The following is a 24,814-nucleotide window of genomic DNA, read 5'->3' on the forward strand; positions in this document are numbered from 1 at the left end:
GAAAGTTACACGGGCTAGGGTTATCGAATAAACCTTGTTACATAAATGTATCGAATAAACCTTGTTACAGAAATGTATTTCTGTATCGTATAAAAAGCGTTGAGTGAGAATGATCGGGCCGGCTCGAACTTTTTGGTTGCCAATATGTATAATTACTTTTTTTATTTTTAATCTTTAACACGTTAGAATATGATGACACGTAGGTCTGTAAACGAACCGAACGTTTAGTGATGTTTTCGTCAACCGTTCGCTGGGAAGTTTGTTAAAAAGGAACATATAGTTTATGTTCTTTTAATTGAACGAACGAACACGACACATGTTTGTGTTTGTGAATGTTCGTTTATGTTCATTTTTGGATGAATTATCTACTTGATGTTTTATATTTGTTCATTTGTGTTCATTTATGTTTGCTTGTATTTGTTTACGCTTGTTCATATTTAATCATTTATGCTCGTTTATCTTTGTTCAAGTATGTTTGTGAGCTGTTCGGTTAGATATTCTCAATGAACGAACGTAAACACGAGCGTGCTCTTGTTCGTGCCCGTTTAAAGTTAAATGGACGAATACGAGCATGCCCATGTTCGTGCTCGTTTACAGGCCTACACAGTTTGGTATGCGATTTCTAAAAGGCACCAGATTACACGTATAATGTATTAGAGCTGCAGTGAGTTTCAGTGGAAAGAAAATCCTTTTTGTTACACTGATTCTTTGTTGTCTTTATGAAAACTAGAAAATTAAACTTTAGAAAGCGAGGGCCTTTTGAATACAGCTCCCCCAAGCTTCAACTTATTTCTTTTGTACAGTCCAGTCGCCCCTAGACTATGATTCATGTATTTTGCCTAGTGGATTGTTTTTACTTGTTAAAGAGTAGATCAGAATGATGACATGGAATTTCATATTTTATGTTTGCGTTTGCATTATGCATTAGTAAACTTGCATTCTGTTATATCTTCCCTTTGGGTATAGCAAAATCCATATGTTTGTTTGCTCTCTTTATATTTACTTGTTTGTTTGCTCAATAATCTATGACTCCATTAAAAAAATGTGAGTTTGGCCCTCTGTTCTATGCACACTTGATCTTCATGTAAAGGTAGCATAGCTATGAGTTTGTGCTGCCAAAGAACCCAAAACCGTGGCTTGTTTTATCGTTTTCTGATGGAAACCATGACCTCATATTTATGAATTGCCTTTATCGGATTTTGGGGCTAAGTCATGTTTGTGTTTTGCGTGTTTATAATGTTATCTTTTGTATTTTTTGAGTCATATGTTTTGGGTTTACAGGACTCGAATTTAGTTGGATCTCAGTTATTGTTACGTTGTTTATTGAGATAGGTCGGTTTTTGGTTGAAAAAAGCTCAGTGACTTATTTTAAGAATGTATAGAGTTTCTTGTTGCTGATTCCCAACGTGATTTAAAGCATGATGCGAATACGATGCACATGCAATTAGGTTTTACGCTATCATGTTCACTAAATACATAGTGTTTGTGTTGATTTGTTTAAGCAGTTTAATTAAGCAAGTTATCGTCATAAAAAAACAACTGAAACACGAGCACGACAATTTGACAAACTTACTCCAAGCATTGGAGACTGGTATTATTAAATATTAAATATTAAGTGTCTCACTACTGTTCTTGTTTATCCCTGGTATGGTATTAAAGATGATGCAATTTTAAGATGATAACCAAACCTGTTTTGAATGTTTGGTATTATATTTTGAGCCAAATGTTTCATGCTCATATTAACCAATAGATGATCAGTAAATAATTTGGATCAAAAGTTTTAGCTTATGGTTTATTAGTTTAGGTATTCTTTTTTGTTTTGTTTTCCCAAACGTAAAACCGAAAACGGCGTATAATCAAACTGAACCCATGCAAAGATTCAAAAAAACTGATTTTGAACGTTTTCTAAATCTGGAAAACCAAAACTTCGGTTTGATCCCAAAACCAACCAATGCATACCCCTAGTTATATAACTTGACAAGAAACATTCTTATAAGTTTAATTACTAAAAGACAGTTTTAATTATAAATATAGAATAAGCTTAACCGTTCTTTAGTTATTTTCATTAAGGCCACTAGAATATGTTTTTTTTTATAATTTATGATATTGTTTAAGGTGGATAATATTATTAATCTGTTAAACCTGAAACCTGACCCGAATATCGACCCGTTTAACCCGAAACCCGAACAAAACAAACTTATTTGGACTTTTCTCTCGATACATCCCACCCAAATCAAAACCTAATCAAACCCATTCCAATTCGATCTGCAATTCAACGAATTGATTCAAGATCCTTGATGGGTATCATCAAAAGCAGCTTCTCGTTCATGATCGGAACCGTTTGCGGGATCTACGTCGCTCAAAACTACGACGTTCCGAACATTCAGAAGCTTTACAAGACCGGTCTGGTTATTGCCAAACACTATGAAGAAAATTATCGTAAACCCAAGAAGAAAGAAGACGATGATGATGTTTTCAAGTAACCCATTAATACCCTGGTTTTGTTTTTCATTAATTGATCGAGTTTTGAATGAATATTGCTTACCCCCTTGATTGAAATTAGGGTTTCAATGACTTAAATTGAATTGGGGGTTTTTGGTTTTTGATGTTAATTAGTTTAGTAATTGAAATTGGATATGAGTATGATATAAATTTGAATGTTTTTATACCTGTTTTTAATATGATTTCGCTTTAATGTGAAATAATTGTTGAGTTATGTTGTGAGATGAATTTTATGCTTCTTATTTAGGTTGTGTTTGGGAGCTTTGATTTCAAGCTTGACGCTTTTTCGTTCGAAATAGTGTGCTGTTTTAGCCCGTAACTTTAAAGTTTGTGTTGGAGTACATATTATTTGTTTCATTGTTGCAGAAAGTTACTAGGACTCGAGTTTACAAAATAAATTTTATTACAGAAATGTAGTTTAGTTTTGTAAAAATATTAAATGACTATGATTGGGGCCAGCTCGATCTTACGGTGGCCTAAATAAGTCTGGATTTGTGGTCATTTCTGTATAACGAATAAATACTTTTTTATCCTTACACGTGAGAATATGATGATACACATTTTTATTATACGGTTTCTAAAAGGCACCCGAGACATGATAGAGTTGGAGTGACTTCAGTGATTAGAAAAATTCTTTCAAGTATGCTGATTTTTTGTTGTCTAGTTGTTTCTTGTGAAAATTTGAAAAGTAAACTTTAAAAATAGAGGGGCTTTTGAATATGTGGCCTCAAGCTTTAGCTTATTTCTTTTGTACAGTCGAGTCGTCCCTAGACAATGATTTGAGTATTTTGCATAGTGAATTGTTTTTACTTGTTAAGAGTAGATGAGAATGATGGCATGGAATTAGTTTGTATAGGCAATTATTATGCGTTAGTAAACTTGCAGTCTGTTATATTTCTCTTTGGGTATAGAGGAAACTCATATGCTGTTATTTATAAACTTTATATGTACCTGTTTATCTGCTTGGTTATATATGCTCATTTGATCTACATATATTGGTTTTGTCCTCTGTTTTATGTTCATTTGATCTACATATAAAAGTAGCATAGCTATGAGTTTTTGTCGCCAAAGAGCCCGAAACCGTTACTTGTTTTATCTTTTTCTGATGGAAACCACGACTGAATTTGCTTTTAGCAAAAGAACCGCACCCCTCTTCACAACCCGGAGAGGAGCCGAGCCGAGCCTCACCACCAATAATTACATTAAATCGAACTTATTTCACTTAGACCAATCTATCAATTTACATTTGGACCTATGCTTGAACCATAAGAAGCCAAGAGGCATAATATCACATATAGCAATAATCACTATTCCATGAAAAACATTCTTCTCCCATCTCCCAAACCGGAGTTAAAGATATAACTCAAACAAGTCTTTAACCGAGAAGGTGAGAACCGGGGCACTTTACATCATGACTTCACAAAAATCCAACACCACCGATCACCCCGAGAGAACATGTTCAACTGACTCAACCTCGTAGTCGCAAATGCCACAAAGCGAAATAGAACATGAATATTCTTTCTTAACGCCTCATGGGTAGGAATTTTATCCATCTCCGCCTTTCAGATGTGAAGATTGCACTTGACCAGCACCAATTGCATCACTCCACAACAAAGTTATTAGATGCAATCTTAAGATGATAACCAAACTTGTGTTGAATGTTTGGTATTAGATTTCAAGGCCTTTGACATTTTGAGAAAAAAGTTTCATGTTCAAATGCACCAATGGTGATCAATAAATAATTTAGATCAAAAGTTTTGGGTTATAATTCATTATTTTGGGTATTTTTTTTCCTGTCAAAACAATTCAAGTCCAAACGTAAAACCGAAAACAGCGCCTAAATCGAAAAACTAAAGAACCGATACTATACAGTTTTTTAAAACTGAAAAACCAAAACTTTGGTTTGATCCTAAAACCAACCAATGCACACCCCCATTTTTAAAACTTTTGAAAATAAACATGCTTAAGTTAACAACTAAAAGCTAGTTTTAGTTATAAATATAAAAGTTTTAGGTAGCGTTTGGTATGCATGAATGAGAGACGGAATGGAATAGACAATTACCATGGAATGAAAAGAAATGTGTTTGGTTGGTCAATGAAATGGGATCACTCATTACCATGTTCATTCCATTTCCTCTAAAACACTCCAAAGTCATTCCATCCACCACCCTTGTTTTTTTTCATTCCATCCATCTTTCACACTATATCATCTCTACCACCCAACCACCATTACTACCCATTGCTCTCTCACCACCACCACTCACTCACCACTGCCTCTGCCACCCGCTACCACCCTCCACCACCGCCGCCGGCCATCACCATCACCCGCCTCCACCGCCAGCCGCCGCCACCACACACCTCTGCTGTCACCACCCACCACCGCCACCACCACCCATCTCTCCCCGCCATCACCCCCACCGCCCACCAATCGCCGCTTACCACTGCCACCACCAACAATCGCTCCTGCCCATCGCCACCTGCCGCTTACCACCGCCACTGCCACCACCGCCTGCCTCCACCAACAATCGCTCCTGCCCATCGCCACCGCCGCCCACCACCGCCCCCACCAACTATCTCTCCCGGCCATCACCACCGCCGCCACAACCCAATATCCCCACCACCTGCCACCACCAACAATCGCTCCCGCCCATCGCCATCGCCGCCCACCACCACAATTTTCGCTCACCTTCCACCATCGCCACTCACTACTATTTTTATCTTATTTCGGCCTTTTCTAGCTTAACAAAAAAATAAAAATAAATAATTCATGTCATTACCACATAGTAACCAAACATGTCAACGAAATAGTAATGAGTCATTCTATTACCTCATTCATTTTATTCCATCGCCCATTCCATTACCTCATACCAAACAGACCCTTAGTTATTTTCATTAAGGCCACTGGACATAATATAACACAGATTTGGCAATACCAATCTAGTGGTTTACTATGTGTACTTTTATGCCTCCATAAGATAAGCTATACTACTTGCAAAAAAGCTAGCTAGTTACCCCCATTAGTATATCATCAATTAATTTTTTTTATAGATATCAAAACCATGGACTTATAAAAAGTTTAGCCTAAGACAAAAGCTTCATTAGTTTGTATTCTCATCAAGATATTGCTTGATTATCGATAAGTAATGATCCTTTTATCTTTAATAGGAAGAAACATGTTATCGATGAATAAAACTAAAAACATTTCTTGTCATCGACATAAACTATGCACAATGAAAATAGATAATGTTGTGCGTATACTATTGAAGATGGGTATACTTTTGAGTTTTGTTTATCGAATCACTTATTTCTTTTTTCTGATCAAAGTACCATAAAAAGATGGTTACATACTTAAATATCTAAATTTAACTAGTATTTTCTTATAGTTAGGAACTAAGGATTATAACTTATAAGTACTTACATATCTAAAATCAACTAGCATTTGCTTAGGATTATAAGCTGAGCATAAAGAGCCTCTTTTTGTAAAGACTTTTCATGGATTTATCTTTTAAAAAGGGTATTTATATAAGTAGAATATAGATTCTTTAGAAAATGGAATAATTAAGATACAACAAAAAAATAACAAAACAAACCAATGAACCTTTTTCTTTAGACTCAACTTTTTAGAAGAAGCTCATGGTTTTTCTGTCTACAATTTTAATTCACACTATATTAACTGCAAATTCATTTTGGCTTAAATTATAGAAAGCAAAAATGTGTAAACAATTATAGGCCATTAGAAATCTCACACCCCTTAATTTTACACTTTTTTTCTTTTTTCTAGAATAGCTGGAACACTAAATTGGAATACTAATTGGTCTTCTGAGCCACAATCTTTTTCTACGTCTAGACATGCAAAACTTCCAAATGTGAGACATCTTGTTTGTTTGGTCTTTTGAAAGTAAATAAACTATTTAACATAGTCAAAAACGAATTTATAAGACACGAAAACACATAAAATTAATATTGAATAACTTTCAATATATTTTATTGAGAAATAATAACTAAAAAAAACCCCTGTTACACACAATTAGTGTCTCTAGTATCTCGCTCTTATGAATCCCTAACTCGGTTACATCTCATATATACAGTGTTAACTGTTAACCCAACTTGAGCAACAAAAAGTTAACTATTAAACCTGCCTAGAACCCATAATTCTAATCAAATCTAATTAGAACATCGGGTTCGGCCCATCCGACCTACTCGGAATTAGCCTTATGTAATACTTTTATACACCCAAATAATAATCTTTCTTACATATATGAAAAAAAACATATAATTTTGTAAATAATATGCTTAAAGTAATAATTATTTCCTGTTAATGGACTTGATTTATTAATTTTGCTGTAACATAATATGTAGTTGTTTTTACTTTTTTAACCGACTTGACCCTTATTTGTCCCCCAATGAACACATCTACTTTGGTTATAAGTAGTTTCATAACAAATATATGGTTTGTATATATGATAACTATAAAATTTGAGAAAGAATCATGGAAAGATGATAAGAATCATAAGATATCAAAAAGTTTAAGGTATTATGTAGGTTAGGATACTAAATTATATATTTTCATGGAAGTAGGTTGGAATCCATAGTTACAACTATTAATACTTTTATAATCAAAATTTACAATGAGCCATCCATGGTTTCCTTAACCCCAACAATCAACATTCAAGCATAGTGCTTGAATATTTAATTTAAAGTAAACATTTTAAGATATTGATGATTCCTTTTCATGTAACGTTAAAAGAATATACTTGTAAGTTATAATTCTACACAAATTTTAATTTAAGGCATACAATTTTATATTATTTTACTTTTTAAGATATTAAAGGTTTTTGGGAGCAATATATATATTTTTATGTGGGTTCAAGTTACAAAAATCTGGCATGCAAATAACGGTTATAAAAGACGGTAATATATAATGTTTTAAAAAGCTAACCCATATAATCTAATTATACTTCTAAACACGTATTTTTCTACCATGAGACTAGCTCGACTCTTGACAATGTGGAGAAGAACGTCTTTTCTACACACCGTATATCGATAGGTTATGGTCATGGGCTAATTTGATTGTAAGATATAAATAAAATGATAAGTTATAGCTACTGTACCGAAAAATACTGAAACAAAGAGTGAATATATAAACGAAATACTATACCAATTTTGTGGGTTCAATACTAGTATCATTAAAGTACAAATTAATATAAAAAAAAACAAATGGTATCTAAACTAAAATCATGGAAAGCATACCCTCATAAGTTGTAGAAACACGCTTTGAGTCGTGAAGTAATGGTTTGAATTGAACAATTTGTCAAATTGTTGAAAATAATATTTTGGAACATTCTTTAACAATCAATTCAAGAATAACGAAAATAAATAGTCAAACATCAAATTAAACAAATATAAAGTTTTCTTTTGTCTAATATAAATAGTACCCATTCCTCCCATCAAAATCCATCACATTCATTTCAAATTTTCAATACAAGATTGTCACATTATATAAAAATAAGATGCATAGAAATGGTTCATCTTCAGCTTTAGGTCCACAAGGGTTAGACATAGCTCAATCCTTCTTCAAACCCATACATGGCTCATCACCACCACCAACTACTAGCCGAACCACCAAAGTCGCGGTCATAGGTGTAGGTAACGTAGGCATGGCCATTGCCCAAACCATCCTAACCCAAGACCTAGCCGACGAGATTGCACTTGTTGATGTTAATGCGGATAAACTCCATGGTGAGATGCTTGATCTCCAACATGCTGCTGCATTCCTCCCACGTACCACTATCTCGGCTTCAGTTGATTACTCTATAACCAATGGTTCTGATCTTATCATTGTTACTGCGGGTGCACGACAGATACCCGGAGAGTCTAGGCTAAATTTGTTGCAAAGGAACTTGGCTTTGTTTTCCAAGATTATTCCTCCGCTTTCTGCGGGGTCGCCCGATGGTATTTTGTTGATAGTGTCGAATCCGGTTGATGCGTTGACCTATGTTGCGTGGAAGTTGTCGGGGTTTCCCGCCAATCGGGTTATTGGGTCGGGCACGAATTTGGATTCTTCTAGGTTTCGGTTTCTGATTGCGGATCATCTTGACGTCAATGCCCAAGACGTGCAGGTGAGTTTATTATGTCATATTATACGGACTCAATGAGGTTATATGAGTCGTCTAACTTTTACATAACTCAAAACGGAAAATGTCATAGAATATTAACCAAGTTTCAAAACTTATAATATTTGTATGTTTTCGTGAAGGTAAATGGTCTTACGACCCCTATGACATGTCAATGTAATGCGGTCCGTATAAGTTTAGATGTTTATTTATCTATTTTTAAAAAAAGTCACAATATAGGTTTTCTTGTTTTAATCATACTAAAAACATAAATCAAGGATACATAATTTTTGTGACATGTTATCAGAGTTGGTACAAAAGTAAACAATTTGAAGTTTAGCTAGGTGACATTTTCTATGACATGTTTTATAGTCTTTAGATATTTAAAACATGTTATAACGTACATTTTTTGTATATTAATTCATAGTCTTATTTAACATTTTACTTTTTGTTTTTTTGACAAATATCTTATTCATAGTGTCTTTAACCGTTTATATTATTTGTCTAAGGCATATATAATGGGCGAGCATGGAGATTCATCTGTAGCACTATGGTCAAGCATAAGCGTTGGCGGGGTGCCAATACTTAGCTTCCTAGAGAGGCAACAAATCGCCTATGAGAAGCAAACACTTGAGAAGATCCACAAAGAAGTTATCCAAGGCGCATACGAAGTAATTGGTTTAAAGGGTTATACGTCATGGGCAATTGGTTACTCTGTGGCTAACCTAGTTCGGACCATATTAAGGGACCAACACAGGGTCCATCCTGTGTCGGTCCTAGCCAAAGGGTTGTATGGTATTGATGGTGGCGATGTCTTTCTTAGCTTGCCAACACAACTAGGGAGAAACGGAGTGTTGGGTATGACAAATTTACATATTAGTGAAGAAGAGTCTCAACAACTTAAAAAATCTGCCATGACCATCTTGGAGGTGCAAAGCCAATTGGGTATATGAATATCATTTTTATTGATGCACCATTTACTTAAACACAAATATAAATGTGCACACACTTTTTAATCGCTTGTTAAACAATAATCTATGTGATTTGTATGTTTATGTGCCATGTATTGTTTTCTACATGTTTTAAATTTTCACTTATATTATATATTTTGTAACATAACATGTATTTTTTGAAGTATAATTTGCATTTGTGGATCTTATTATGGTAGAAAAAGAAAAGGTCAGTAGTATTGGCATGGCAAGGGATGAGTGGATGATGTACTCTAGCCCAAAATTGCAAGCACACAATTTCAAGCACCCTAACTTATCTTTAGAAAATATGATACTTACTTTATCACAATTTCAAATTTGGTCTCTCAAATATGGTTTTTTGGAATGTTTTTAAAAACTCAAATGGTTTAAATATGTTTAGAAACTCATATGTTTTGTCTACTTCAATGAATCAACATATTCAACCACTTTTATGGTTTGTCAACATGACACGATGTTGTACACACTACCATTGAAGATGAAATGATGGACTGTCTGTCTTATCATTCACAAATCACAACTTTTTGGTGAGATCCTATAACATTAATGATATTTTGATGTTTGTTTTTTGAATATACAACATAATTATTGTCAATCTTTTTAGATACTGATGTTAAAGGAATGTGCATATCTATATAGTGGACGTTCAATACTAAACTAGCTGCTTCATGCCGGAAAAATTGGTAAAAAGGAGCATTTTTCACCAAGTATAAAAGTGTACTTCCACCAATTTTGAACGCAAATATTAATATGTAACTTCGGTTACTTATTGTGTTTGTGTTATATGTTGTGAGAGCTCCACAACGAACCAAACCATATCCAGGAGATAAAATGAATGAGATATCGAAATTGGGTGTTTAAACTTGTTAAGTTGTCAAAACTTTAACAAAATAAGTGAAACATATGAGAGCTTGTCCTGCATTAAAGGAATAACACAATCTTGAGAGGTTCATAAGGATGAACATTTGTTTCTCCGTAGAAGGAGATCACGTTGACCTTTTATTCACTATAAATTTAAATACTATGTTCTTCGTTCGTAATAGAAAGATACATGTTGAGACACAAATACACTCAATTTCTCATGGGAAACTCGAATTTTGTTTTAGATAACTCTAGGGCAATGTGAGAAAGCATTTTCTTATTATTTTTTGTCTATAATGATTTGTTGTATTAACAAAATATATGTGTATTAGAGCATCCGCAACCCACTGAACGTTAATTACTCACCCTCTCTCCTTCCTTTTGTCACGGAAAACCTCTCTCCTCCAAGACGGCCAGTTAACGTGGATATCATAGAGTGAGAAATGATCGATTGCAGATGGTGTTAGCACGTGACGGTACTTGTTAGCTTATTGGCCTTTTGCACTTATTGATGTAATTAAATGATTTGGATTTTTTTTTTCCCATTTTCCTCTAGATGTCCAAGTTGGTAGTTAGGATGTCTTTCAAGTTGTTGAATTGAGAACACACCACCTTCAAGTGGAGCCAATTAGTTATTCATATGTTACTACTTAATTAGGTATTGTACTTTTTAAAGATTTATTTAGTAACAATACACACAAAACATTTTTCTTCATTAGCTAATACCGTAGTAGCTAGTTTGCTGAAATGGGCAGTCTTGAAATTATGATTAATTACTTTACACAATTATCACTTTATTTCAACATCTTGGAGGAACAAGTCCATACATTTCAATTATCACATAACATGGGTTTTCTTTTTGTCATGTTCATCCGGTAAAATAGAGCTAAACCGATACTCGAAATTAGGGGTTTGCATAGTCTCTCATGGAACACGTGAGATCTCGATTATTTCAGATAGACTTTCATATTAATTCGCAAACACTTTTTTTATAATCATAACCAGTGTTAAAAATCCCGACTAGACGTCGATTAATCATGATTAATCGCTAATCCCCATGCATACTACTGATTAATTTTGGGCTAGTCAGCCAATTAATCGGTCAATGATCAAATCCGGCCAATATCGTGATTAATCGACTTGTCGGCGTTTTCTGGCAAGGTTCCTGCCACAATTGGTGGTTTCCGATGAAATTCAGGCCAAATTCAGCGGTTTCTAATGAGATTTCAGCCAAAATGTATATGTATATATATATAACTGAAAATTACCTATAAAAATGTGTATGCATATATATATAACACTGAAAACTATATATTAAAGTCTGATCCAATAATTAATCTCTATTAGTGACTAACAATTTTTACAACACTAATCATAACACGTACATAATAACAATCAATAACAAGTTGACAATCATCCCATTGACATTACCCGCACGTCTACAATTTGCTTATCTTGCGTGTATAACACACATTCATTTCACCGGTAGTAACCTTTTTCATGCACATGACTATTGACTTAATTACCATAAATCGATTTACACGTTGGTTAAAACCCATACATGCACAAAAGAAACCAATGAAAACTTGAAAAGTACTCCTGGAAGTTGGAAGCCATCCATCTAAGACTTTCTGGATGTGCTATTAATATTGATCTTGGAAAGTCTTGGAACCTTAAATACACCATATATGTAAATAAAATTTAATCTTAAATCAGTTTGAAAGAATAGACGATCACATTCAATATTAGTTTGATTCTTGCATTAGTAGAAGAGAGATCATTTTCATAATTGACATGACTAATGTTATATTCCTCTCTACAGGGGAGGGTTTTGAAAAAAAAACACATTTAACTTGAAAACTCGTGGAAACAACTTCAAAACACTATTTATTAATCTTTGTCAAAGTCAAAAGAAATTAAAAAAATATACATATGCTGATGTGATTGTCGAAAATACATGTATGTACCTTTCGAAGTTACATATATGTATCACATACCATGTAAATATAGGTAGATTAAGATCTACGTACATGCACTTTTGTAAACTACATATATTTTTTATTTCTTTTTTATTTTTGGTAAATATTAATAGCATATAAAAGGTTAAAAAAAATAAAATAATAAAATTTCAAAAGATAAATGTTAAAAATAGTTTTCACTTGTTTTCAAGTATTGTTGTGGTTTTTATTTGACTCTTCCCCTTTGCTTAGAGTTAGCATCTTAAACTTTAAATAGTGTAGACCTAAAAACATAAAAGTATGTCAATTATTATGATGACAAAATCCGTCTGAATGGAACAGATGTTGAATATATGTCATTTTTCAATTTGTTCAAAATTGATTTTCTTAACAGGAACCTTCTTTCACAATCAATCAATAATAACCAATAAATACACAAATATTAAATCAAATTAATTAAAGTATATTGAAGTATTCTGTAAACTAGCATGCAGAAATAAGGAAAAATAAAATAAAAACCTTGGTTGCTATAAATATATACCCCTTGGTCTCCATCCAAATTCATCATATTCATTTCAATATATTTGTTGAAATTTACATAGAAAAGAAAATGCAGAATAATGGCTCTTCTTTAGCTTTTGGTCCAGGTGGATTAGACATAGCTCAGTCCTTCTTCAAGCCCATTCATGGTGCATCACCACTGCCAACCACCAACCGCAACACCAAAATCTCCGTCGTTGGTGTAGGAAACGTAGGTATAAATATTAAACCCAAACCGGATTCACAGTTAGAAATAGTCGTACTATAAAGTTATGGTTCCTACTTTGTAGGGGTGTTCACGGTTCTGTTTTAAACCATGAAATCCTCCAAATCTTTCATCAATTTGGTTTCACGACTGGTTTTATATTAACTTCTGGCGCCAACCTACATTGGCACTTTCATCAACGGAATCCAAGTTTTGGTCTATACTCTATAGCATTGAGTTATATTGTTAAGGTTGGAACTAGGTTACAAATCTACTATCACACCAACCATATATTGTGATAACCTAAGTGCTACTCGCTACTCGGGTAGCCCCTTGTTTTTATTCTCACATGAAACATCTTGCACTAGATTTTCATTTCGTGTGTGAAAAGTTTCATGACATGCCTATACGAGTTACTCGTATTAGATGATCAACTAGTCTATGCACTAACGATCGTTTATCTTACGAGGGCATATTAAATCCAAACCGGACTCCCTCATAAATAGTTCAACATTTCAAATTTGTAGTTTAAGTTGACAATGAAAGAAAAATTATTAATTACACTAATACGTCTTATAGGTATGGCAATTGCTCAGACCATCCTCACACAACACATTGCTGACGAGATCGCTCTTGTTGACATTAACTCCGATAAGCTTCGTGGTGAGATGCTCGACCTCCAGCATGCTGCTGCATTCCTCCCACGCACTATTATCTCTGCGTCCGTTGATTATTCTGTCACTAATGATTCTGATCTAATAATCGTTACTGCTGGCGCCCGCCAAATACATGGAGAGTCTAGGCTAAATTTGTTGCAAAGAAACTTGGCTTTGTTCTCCAAGATAATTCAGCCATTATCAGCCAGGTCGCCCACGGCTGTTCTGTTGATAGTGTCGAATCCTGTGGATGTGTTGACATATGTTGCGTGGAAGTTATCTGGATTTCCGGCTAATCGGGTTATTGGGTCAGGCACGAATTTGGATTCTTCTCAGTTTCGGTTTCTGATTGCGGATCATCTTAACGTGAATGCTCAAGATGTGCAGGTTAGTTTACGAATAGTTATTATTGACACTGGCACTAGCTAACACATCATATAAACAACCATTTTACAAAAGTAACAAAACTATATATCCGATCCAAAATCTCAAAAACAAACCTAATCTTGAAAAACATTCATTTATTAACTTTACGAGCATTCTTAAAAAATTCTTTATAGTTTTGTACATTGGTTTATAGTTTTCCTTGACATTTATTCTAACACTATTATTCGAATATTTTCTCTAACTGTTTATGTTACATGCCTAAGGCATATATCATGGGCGAGCATGGAGATTCATCCGTAGCGCTATGGTCAGGTATTAGTGTAGGTGGGGTGCCAATGCTTAGCTTCTTAGAGAGGCAACAAATTGCCTACGAGAAGCAAACACTCGAGAAGATCCACAAAGAAGTTATCCAAGGGGCGTACGAAGTAATTGGTTTAAAGGGTTATACGTCATGGGCCATAGGTTGCTCTGTGGCTAACCTGGCTTGGACCATATTAAGGGACCAACATAGGGTTCATCCTGTGTCGGTGCTAGCCAAAGGGTTGTATGGTATTGATGGTGGTGATGTCTTTCTTAGTTTGCCGACACAATTAGGGAGAAACGGAGTGTTGGGGGTGACGAATTTATATATTAGTGACGAAGAGTCTCAACAACTTCAAAAATCCGCCATGACCATTTTGGAGGTGCAAAACCAATTGGGTATATGAATAGATGTATTACTATGTATTTGTATGTTGTTTTTATCATGTATTTTATGTACTTTAAGTTTCTTATTAGATTATATATTTTGTAATATTACATAATATTTTTAAATATGAATTGTATTTGTGACTTTTAAATATGAAGAATTAATGTTTTATGGAAATTTGGCAATAGCCCAATACCCCTAGGCCCTAGACACTAGTGGGGCTCATGCCTTATTATAGTAACTTAAGCCCATATGAGCATAAGCCCAATGTGCATCATGCCTTGTGAACGTGCCTAGAGTTGTACAAAAGATTTTTAGCCTAAACCAGTTCGGGCTGGGTCAAAGAAAGCTAATTTCGGTTTTTGGTGAAACCGGTTCGAATCCCAACCTGGTTTTTGAGGAGAAAAATTCGAGTTTGAACGATTTGAAACCGGGTTTTAGCTGGTCTAGTTAGGTTTCTAACAGGTTTCAAAGTATAAGGTTACAAACCGATTTCAACCCCACGGTTCGGCTCAAATTTAAGTCGGGTTCAAAGTCGGGTTCGGTTTGGGTTTGAAATCGAGTTTGGAGTCTTTCAAACGAGACCGATTTGTGTATGTCGCTGCTTGTTAGTTGATCGGCCTTTCACGCCTATGGATCTAAATGGTATGGAGTCATTTCCATTTTCCTCTTGCTTTGATTCGATTGTTAGGATGTCTTTTAAGTTTCAACCTATGGTCTAATTTTATACGGTTATTAATTAAGGACAACACTAGCTAGCTAATCAAACCTAGTAGACCCCATTAATAGCTTCGTGAATTATAGCCAACGTATATCTATTTTAGGGAGATGGTCCATATACAACATTACTTGGAATATGTCCAATTAAGAAAATTAGAGGTACAAACGAGCCAAACTTCTTGGTTATCTAGTAAAACATGAATTGTTTAGATAAATAGTGGGTAATTCCACGCAATATATGTTGATTGAACAACTCACTACCACTAACTACAAATACGAGATGCGTCTTCTAACCTTGTTAAGAGGTCTTTGACGAACTCTTTTAAGTACACTAAAGAAAATAGATTTCACATTGCTCGTTAATAACCATCGGTGAACACTGACAAGCTTTTCAATTTTAGATTACATCAAGACATTTTGGCCTTTGTCGATGAGTATGAACGGACCGTTCCTGATTCCTCGAAAAATTTCAAATTAGATTTTTTATTTTACTTTTTAGCCTACGTTGTTTGATACTTAGGAAAAAAACAATACGTTTGACAAATTTTAACACTAGAAAAAATGATACGCATACACTAAACTTTTGACTTTGTTTGAAGTTGAACTTTTAAATCCGGACAAATATAAATTTCTTTTAATTTTCGTATAACTTTGAAAAACAAATTGTTTGGAAAAATTTTTAATTGTCAAATTTAGTTGACAATTATAAACATAACAAAATGTGATTGTCACCTTACAAAACTTGTGAATTGTACTAGCGATTTATTCTCATCCTTGACTTGAATAGGACATTACAAAACATAATTGTATAGAAGTCGTTTAAAAAATCTACCAACTTGCTTCTTGACTACCCCACACTTCCAAAACATAGTCTTACTGCTACATGCATTCCCTAACAAAAACAAAGGAAACTACAATATGAAAACGAAGCATATATAGAGTCCGCATACGATGTTTATTTATCATGTCCATGTCGACGATTTCAATATCGGGTGGGCCGCATTCGAATTTGTGTCATAGATATTTGTCATTATTTAGGACAATTTGGTTGGTAGAAGACGTTTTGGAGAATAATGTATAAGTGGTTTGGATCGTTGAGAAATTTCATGTACCGACAAGAAGATCTCAATAAAATAAAAGAATGGAAAGATAATTTTGATCTTGAAAATGTCGACTTTCTTGTATTTGAGCTACCACACTCTCTAAATTTAGAGAGCCCCATTGCCCACTCTTGCCGGACTATGTTTCTTTAACTGGGCCCACAGTGACTTTCAGAGTTTGGCTTGGGCTGGACATTCCCGTAGGAAACCATACAACCAACGGCCACTTGATAGTCGTTGTGTCACAGCAAGGGCAAAACTCTCCGGCGTGGTATGAAAAACCCGGATGGGCTCGAGACTCAAACTGACAATATTTGCAAAAGGCCTAACTCATATATTTCATTGTTAATATCCATCAAAAGTGACACAAATGAGAATCGAACTTGATTCTTATTGGAAAACCCAAACCCCCTAGCTACCACCAGGTCACAATTTAAGGGTGAAAACGTTATTAAGTGATTACTCAAAAATATAAATGAAGTGTTAGACAAAATTTTTTTAACGACAAATCATACATTTTCTAATATACTATCATTGTAAATGATTACTCAAAAATACAAATCATACATTTTCTATTCCTTGCGCGCTAATTCTCATATGTACTAATATTTGATCGCCTCTAAATGCGTGTGTGGGGATGGTTCAAACGAAAACCATGAAAACTCCTAAGTATCAAATTTTTTTAACTTTTCTTTTTTTTTATTTCTTTTAATTATATATTAGCATTGTAAACAAAAAAAAATTATCAGTGGAGCTTTTGAAAATACACATGCAGCTCACGAAGTTACATATATATATATATATATATATATATATGGTTTGATATATATATATATATAGATAAAAGATCCAATACAATAATCCCTAATCGTACATTACGTACGCGAGTTCCTACACCGTTAATTTCAAAATCACGCGATGGCAATATTGTAAATTTCATCAACTATGATCCACTGCTCCCATCGATTCCGTCCGCCTTCACTATCACCGTTCATCAATTCGTCACCGTCCAACGATTGTATTCACCGTCGCGACCATCGACGTTACCGTCGTGAACACCATCTTCCTCCGTCACGAGTTGTTCACAGGTTAGTTTTATCAAATTGATCAATTGAAATTGAAATTGATGAACTAATTGATCAATTAAACTTTGAAATTGATCAAATTAATCATCCATTTGAAGTTACAGTTATCAATTTTGAGTCTGAGTTCCGGGTTTTAACATTGAACGTATTAACATTAACCTAAAACGTATAAACAGAACGTATAAACTTTTTGTACTGAACTTTTAAAGTTTAATTGATTTTTGTTCTGATCGTTTAAACAGAACGTATAATACGTTTAAACAGAACGTATAAAGTTTTTGTATAGAACTTCTAAAGTTTTTTGTATAGAACTTCTAAACCTTTTGTTAGAACTTCTAAAGTTTTGGTATAGAACATCTAAACTTGAACGTTTAAAGGTGTTCATTTTGGTCAGAACGTTTAAATTTGTAGTTTTGATCAAAACGTATTAGTTAGTTTAAATTTTTTGTTCATTTTTGGTCAGAACGTTTAAACTTTTTCTTTATTTTGGTCTAAACTTGTAACTTTAGAAGTTCTAGACAAAAAATTTAGAAGTTCTGTACAAAAAGTTTAGAAGTTCTGTACAAAAAGTCCAGAACGTTTAAAGTTTTTGTGCAGAACGTTTAAACATGAACCCTAATCATAGCTCAATTAATTGTATTATTATGCAATTTCATAATCGATTGATGATTCTAAAGCCTCATACACATCAATTCTATTGATTAAATCAACAATTTTTGATCAATTTGAAAATTATTAAACTATAGCGATAATGGGTGTATCGATTTTGATTATGATTTAGTTTTGTGGATGATTTGATTATGGTTGAAGGCTTGCAGCAAATGACGATCTGTTGTGCGAGAAGTATTTTTTTGATTTAATTACAATTATGCCACCGCGTAGTTTTTATTGCAATTAGGATATGGCGGTGCAGGATCTCGCGTACCTAATGTACGATAACCTATTATTGTACGTTAACTCACCCGTATATATATATATATATATATATATATATATATATATATATATATATGTGGATTATTGTTTAAAAGGGGTTTTATGAATTTTACATGCATATGTATCTCTTTAAAATGAAGGTATAAAAACATATTAATTAAATAAAAAAATCAGGATTACAAAATGAAAGTACTCTACCAAACCAAATCGAGATATAATCCATAATTCAAAGGAAACGCTATTATTGAAGCTCTTATATTCACGGGATTACTGATTTACTGATTAATAATAAACTAATAATTAATGAATATCATTACTTTATTATATTTGATTGCTAATAATGTGAATGCATGTTTGATGTATTGTAATAATGGACAAGTTGTTTTCGTCGCCATTCGTGGCTGCAGCGATGCAGAAGCATGGGATGTTTCAAGTAGATTTAACTTCACTTAACTGAAAAACAGGTGTCATAAATTATATATTTAAAGATTTAAAAACTGTTTTTAAAAATTTAATTTTTCTTTACACGAAAATATATATATATACATAAACTAGAAAAGGTACGCATTTATAACACGTACAGGGTGGAATAAAAAGTTTATTCAAACAACGCCACAATGTGAATTATATAAAAAGACTTTTAAATGTTTAATGGTTTATATAAAATGTTGGAAATTTATAAATCTCTAAATATGTTTTTGTATACACCTTTTGTAATTTTATTTGTAACTTACCGTCTCTATAAAAAATTAGTACTTTCTCTTCGTCTATAACTTTAACCCTAAATAACACAATGAACAATTGACCATAAATGAAAACATGTTCTCTTTAAAACAACTCAACCCACAATGATCGAGCCTACTGTATTGATCGAGCCAAGACGCCCCCCAACAACCCCCCCCCCCTCGGGTTTTCAAAGTCGGCAGTGGGTCTTAAACTATTGGATTTTATACATTGTAGGCAGATAGCGGTGGTTGGTGGATGGACGACGTATGGTGGAGGCAGGCGGTGCTGAGATGACCATTTTTGTAGTATAAGTGTTTAGATTTAAACTTTGTTTGTCTGTAACAAGTGCTTAAATGAGAAATGCATAGCTACCATCGACCAGTCACAAATTATTTTCATTTATGCTATTTATCTTGTTTGATTCTTACGTGATTAATTCGAGTAACATTTGCCATTAAAAAAAGTAGTCTTTGTTTTGGAATATATCAAAGATGGAACATGAAATTCCTTACAATTATTTCTTTTTTCTAATTATGTTTACATTCATAATTTTATACTTTATTCAAATACACACCGTATGATGGTTTACGATATACATAAACACCCCCTTGCCTCATGTATATACATAACTTTGTATAAGTAATTTACTAAAGAAGATATCGGACAACAAGTACCACAACCCACTTGTAGGCCGGTTCCGTGTAACATATCGAGTAGACACATGTTATTTTGGACCCCTCAAATATGACAAGATTTAATGATGAAATCTTACAAAAAAATTAAAAAAAAGCACAAAAATTGTGGATATGATTTTTTATTAATTATTTAAATCACAATAATACAAACCCTAGTCACATTATGGCAGGATCTAAGTACAAAAGAAGGCCAAAAGCCATCTTATTCAAATCAATAACTTCATAATATTACAACACTCAAATCTAACAATGAAAACACACCAAGACATAATAATATCAAAACAATATTCAATCAACTTCAATTGACAGTTTGACACCCACGAAACAATCGAATTAACGGTTTTTGATCTATGCGCATTGGAAGCCCTTTGGGACCTTCTTTCCACAATAGTTAAGTAACAAGCTTAAAGAAACTGGCACATTAAGGTTTATACCCAAGACATTTGCTTGAATCGCGGTGCAAAGGCATACCGCGGCCTCAAGATCAACGAGGTCACCAAGGAGAGTGCAACAAGGAGTCGTTGCGGGTGTACCGACAACTAGATGAACCAAGTCATTGAGCACATTAGCACATACACCTAACTTGAGGGTGTCTTTAGGGCAAGTTGCTTTGTGGTGATGATGTTTATGTTTATGGGTGGTTGGTGGTGGTGGGCAAGAAGTTGAAGTTACTAGAGTGAAGAATAGAAGGTTAAGGGTGAGTAGCAAAGCAGTTGTTGCCAATGCACTTGAAGCCATTGTGAACTAGCTCAAGTAATGGCTGGTGGTTTTGGGGTGTGATACTATTGAAGTATGTAATGGTATTTATAGATGGAAATCATGAATATAGTGATATAAACCTTTTTTTAATGTTGTGTTCTGGCTATGCTAGTTTGCAAAATTAACTATTATCTTTTACTCCCTTGGTTTGAACTCTACCCTACAAGAGGACTTACAGAATTACCTCGAACGGTGTCATAATCTAAAATGAATACAAATTTACAGTAATTCATGAGCCAAGAGACATTTACTCAAAGCATTCACAACAATAAATCGTCGCATCAGCTTAATTCCAATTTTTTCTCTAAAACATCTATTTCCTACATGTATCAACAAACTCTATTTAAAATATTAAAATAATATAATATATGTATATACATAATGTATATATGTGTCTAAAGAGTATGGCCCCACCCATGTCATTCGGCTTCTTGTCCGCAGACACGGACCACACAACTAGACTTCTATCTCACAACAAGGCTTGTCCGCCGTAATCCACCTCATCCAGACGAATATAAAAATCCACCATAGCAGGTGTTCTCAAGGGGAGGACAATGCTTTACTCCCTTGGTTGCTTTCAGTAACTTAATTGTGGGTCTTTTTCGCGTTACTTTATTCGTATACAATGTGTATGCAGTTTTTTTTATTAACTAGTTACTAGTATGACCTTCCTTCAACAAGTAAATACCAAATAATACACATGATAACTGATCAGTCATAATATTGAGCTTGCCTCTGCCCTCTGCCATGAGTCAATATGTTATTGTTTGTACAAATGAAGTTTATGATATTGTTATGGATTATGGACACACACACACACACACACACACACCCATTAATCTAACTACATATCATATCAAATTAATTTGTTTGCTTACAATCATTTTGATAACATGTTAGCACATATAAAATAAAACATAAATAATAATAAGAGAATAAATAAAGTTATATTAATTCTCTAACCATCCACTACCAAAAAACTTGCTCTTTTCCGACAGCGTTTTTTGTAGGAAATTTGTTGAAAACAGCCTATACCGACAAATACGTGTTGTCGAAAAAACCCCGTAGGAAAAATCTTTTCCCACAAACTTCTGACAATACTCCCAACAAATTAGAGACAGAATAATGTCGTCACTAACTTCCGACAACATTTCCGCAAAATGCACTTTTTTTGTTTTTCGTTTAGTTAGCTACAACTTTCCCACCAATAAGTGTTTTTAATTATTATTTTTATTTTTTTAATAAAAATGATAATAACATTATTAATACTTTCATTAATAGAAACACAATTAATTAAACTCTCAATTTCCGACAAATCTCCTACAAAAGAAATACATTATGTTGCTTTTGTACTGACAAATTTTCAACAAAAACATTTTCATTTTTTGTCTTTACAGACAAATTTCCGACAAAATTTTAGTTTTATTTTTTTTACCGACGATTTTTCGACAAAAACATATTGCTACTTTTGTTTTCACATACGATTTTCCGACCAAAACATGTTTTACTTTTTTGTTTTTGCCAGCAATTTTCCTACAAACTGAATGTACAAAAATACAAAATCTGGAATAAATTTTTTTTTTCTGCCAAAAAAATGCATATAAAACCATTAAACCTAAACCTTTTCGATTACAAACAACATTCGGTTACAAAAGTACCACAATATAACACATGCCTGCCGCTAGCAAAAAAAACTAAACTAGATATCACATGTCGTTCACAAAAAAAAAAAAAACTAAACAAAGAAAACACATGCCTGCCGCTCCCTTTCCTTTCATTTAGCCGGCTATCATTCCATTCGTTCCGAACGATTGTTCTTATAATTAAGCTCTCATTCGCGTAATTCGGGTCCAACTTCTTGAGCCTATACAATTGTTGAAACATACATAATCAAATATATGATATATATTTACATACAATCTCATATGCACATATGCTCAAAATAGGTTTGGGTCAAAATGAGTGTGCTTAAAGTAGCTACAAGTTAACAAGTTATAATAAGAAAAAGTCCGGGTCCAAATGAGTCAATCTAAGATTTACCAAAGCAAATATGTGGAAATCAAACAAGAACTTGTTAACAAAAATATTTCTACATATATCTAAAAAACTATAAAATCAACTAACAACCTAACACAATAACCTAGCGATTACATGGTCGACCCAGTGCCACCCATACCCAAAAACCTATAACAGAAAACCCATTTAGCATACCCGATCAACACTCCAAATAACGCATATTTACAATGATTTCCAAATCGATCCTAACCCAACGACAACAATTCCTAAACAAATTATGTAATGCAACATACAAAAAATGCTTTCCAAAACTAATCCTCCTAGTCTGGAAACAACTAAGCATAAACAATATGATAAAAAAAGTATGGGGTAATTCTTAAACAATAATAAAATAATAAACATAATGCCTATATTGTACCTTTTCACCACGAGTGCCAGCACGACGACCGCCACCAGGATTACCTTGACTACCGGCCATAGTGTATACACCTTATATTTAAGAGAAAAAAATGGTTAGATATATAATAAGATTGGCAGCCCTATGATAGAAAATAATTTAAAGTCATGTTGATTAGAATAAACCATTTCATAATCGTCGTCGTCATCCTCAACCTCATCGCCTTCATCGTCATGGTCATTATCTACATCATCTTCAGGTTGCTCCTCCTCAAAAATCATTTGCTCTTCTATATTGGTATTTGTAACCCGATCTAAGCGTTCACTTCTAGTAACATTATCTGGTAACTCAAACCTTTCATCCATTTGAAAGAACGCATGTGCTTCCATGTTTCCACCATTTGAGACTTCAGTTTCAGGTGTAGTGACCTCATAAATGTGTCGAAATTTTGTCTTAACAACTGCCCATAGATCTTTGTATCACTTGTCACAGCAGGGTAAGATGTGTAAAACACTTGTTCTACCTGTGATGCTAAGATAAACGGGTCGTGACTTTGAAATCCAGACTTTGGTTTCACATCAACCAGCTTATTTTTGTTAACTACAACACCATGTCTGTTATCAAACCATCTACATTTAAAGAGTACAATGGTTTGAAGCCCGTTGCAATCATATTGGAGCTCTAGCACCTCGTCCAATAAGCCGTAGTAGTCAGACTCTTCCGCGTTATATGTCTCCCCTCTCACACAAACACCACAGTTTGAGGTTGAAAGTCCTTTACCATACCTTTCTGTATGGAACTTATAACCATTTACAAAGTACCCATTGTGAGATTTAGAAAAAATCGATGGTTCACTTGCTAAAATTTCCAAATGTCTAGTGCTTCCATCAACTAAGCCGATTCTTACCTATAACGAAAAGCACACACATAGCATGTTAGTTAGTGATGCATGTAACATCAATCGTTATTATTTAATTGGTTTTACTTATGTGGTTTTCAAACCATTTAGCAAAATGGTTATCTCTTAGAAGCCAACTCGGCTCATCTGGATATAGTTGTGGCGCCACTTTATCAAACTCATCAACGTAAGGGTGAACTTCTGCACAATTTAGAAGAATATATGTATGCGCCTTTTTACATTCTCCAACACTCATGCGTCTACGCTTTCCACCCTTTTGAGATAATCTTCTCGATGGAACAGCAAACACGCTTAGTAGAGAGCCTCCACTCAAAGAATTGGAATTTTGTGGTGCAAAATTCCGCGGCTCTCGATTGTGGCGCGTCTCAATCATTGGGTCAAAGTATAGAGAACAATATGTGGAAATTTCATTCATTAGGTATTCCCTTGCAATTGAACCCTCAACCCTTGATTTGTTTCTAATTCTTCTTTTTATAAATCCAAGCTTCCTACATTTAGAAATCATTAAGAATGTGTTAGAAATGTTGGTTATAACCGGGCATTGCACCGAACCACCAAGATA

The 24,814-nt window shown here is 33.9% G+C and overlaps 3 protein-coding genes and 1 pseudogene across 3 annotated transcripts; 3 read left to right on the plus strand and 1 right to left on the minus strand.

Moving 5' to 3' along the window:
• Positions 1-2,227: 2,227 nt before the first annotated feature.
• On the plus strand, positions 2,228-2,660 carry LOC143634280 (uncharacterized). Its single transcript, XM_077102407.1, has one exon. It carries the CDS (start codon positions 2,298-2,300, stop codon positions 2,481-2,483), a length of 186 nt encoding a protein of 61 aa, XP_076958522.1. The 5' UTR covers positions 2,228-2,297; the 3' UTR covers positions 2,484-2,660.
• Positions 2,661-7,757: 5,097 nt separating this feature from the next.
• On the plus strand, positions 7,758-9,568 carry LOC143634281 (L-lactate dehydrogenase B-like). The gene is made up of 2 exons (XM_077102408.1): positions 7,758-8,621; positions 9,125-9,568. Exons 1-2 carry the CDS (start codon positions 8,013-8,015, stop codon positions 9,566-9,568), a joined length of 1,053 nt encoding a protein of 350 aa, XP_076958523.1. The 5' UTR covers positions 7,758-8,012.
• Positions 9,569-13,033: 3,465 nt separating this feature from the next.
• Positions 13,034-14,918, plus strand: LOC143634282 (L-lactate dehydrogenase B-like). Its single transcript, XM_077102409.1, has 3 exons — positions 13,034-13,178; positions 13,748-14,211; positions 14,475-14,918. The coding sequence occupies exons 1-3, from the start codon at positions 13,034-13,036 to the stop codon at positions 14,916-14,918; spliced, it is 1,053 nt and encodes a 350-aa protein (XP_076958524.1).
• Positions 14,919-20,264: 5,346 nt separating this feature from the next.
• On the minus strand, positions 20,265-21,064 carry LOC143634283 (putative lipid-binding protein AIR1 pseudogene; annotated as a pseudogene).
• Between the last annotated feature and the right edge of the window lie 3,750 nt (positions 21,065-24,814).

Source organism: Bidens hawaiensis, unplaced genomic scaffold, assembly GCF_021521415.1.
Source record: "Bidens hawaiensis isolate Kalapana, Puna unplaced genomic scaffold, B.hawaiensis_p1.1 tig00007041_1, whole genome shotgun sequence".
NCBI classification, from domain to species: Eukaryota; Viridiplantae; Streptophyta; class Magnoliopsida; order Asterales; family Asteraceae; genus Bidens; species Bidens hawaiensis.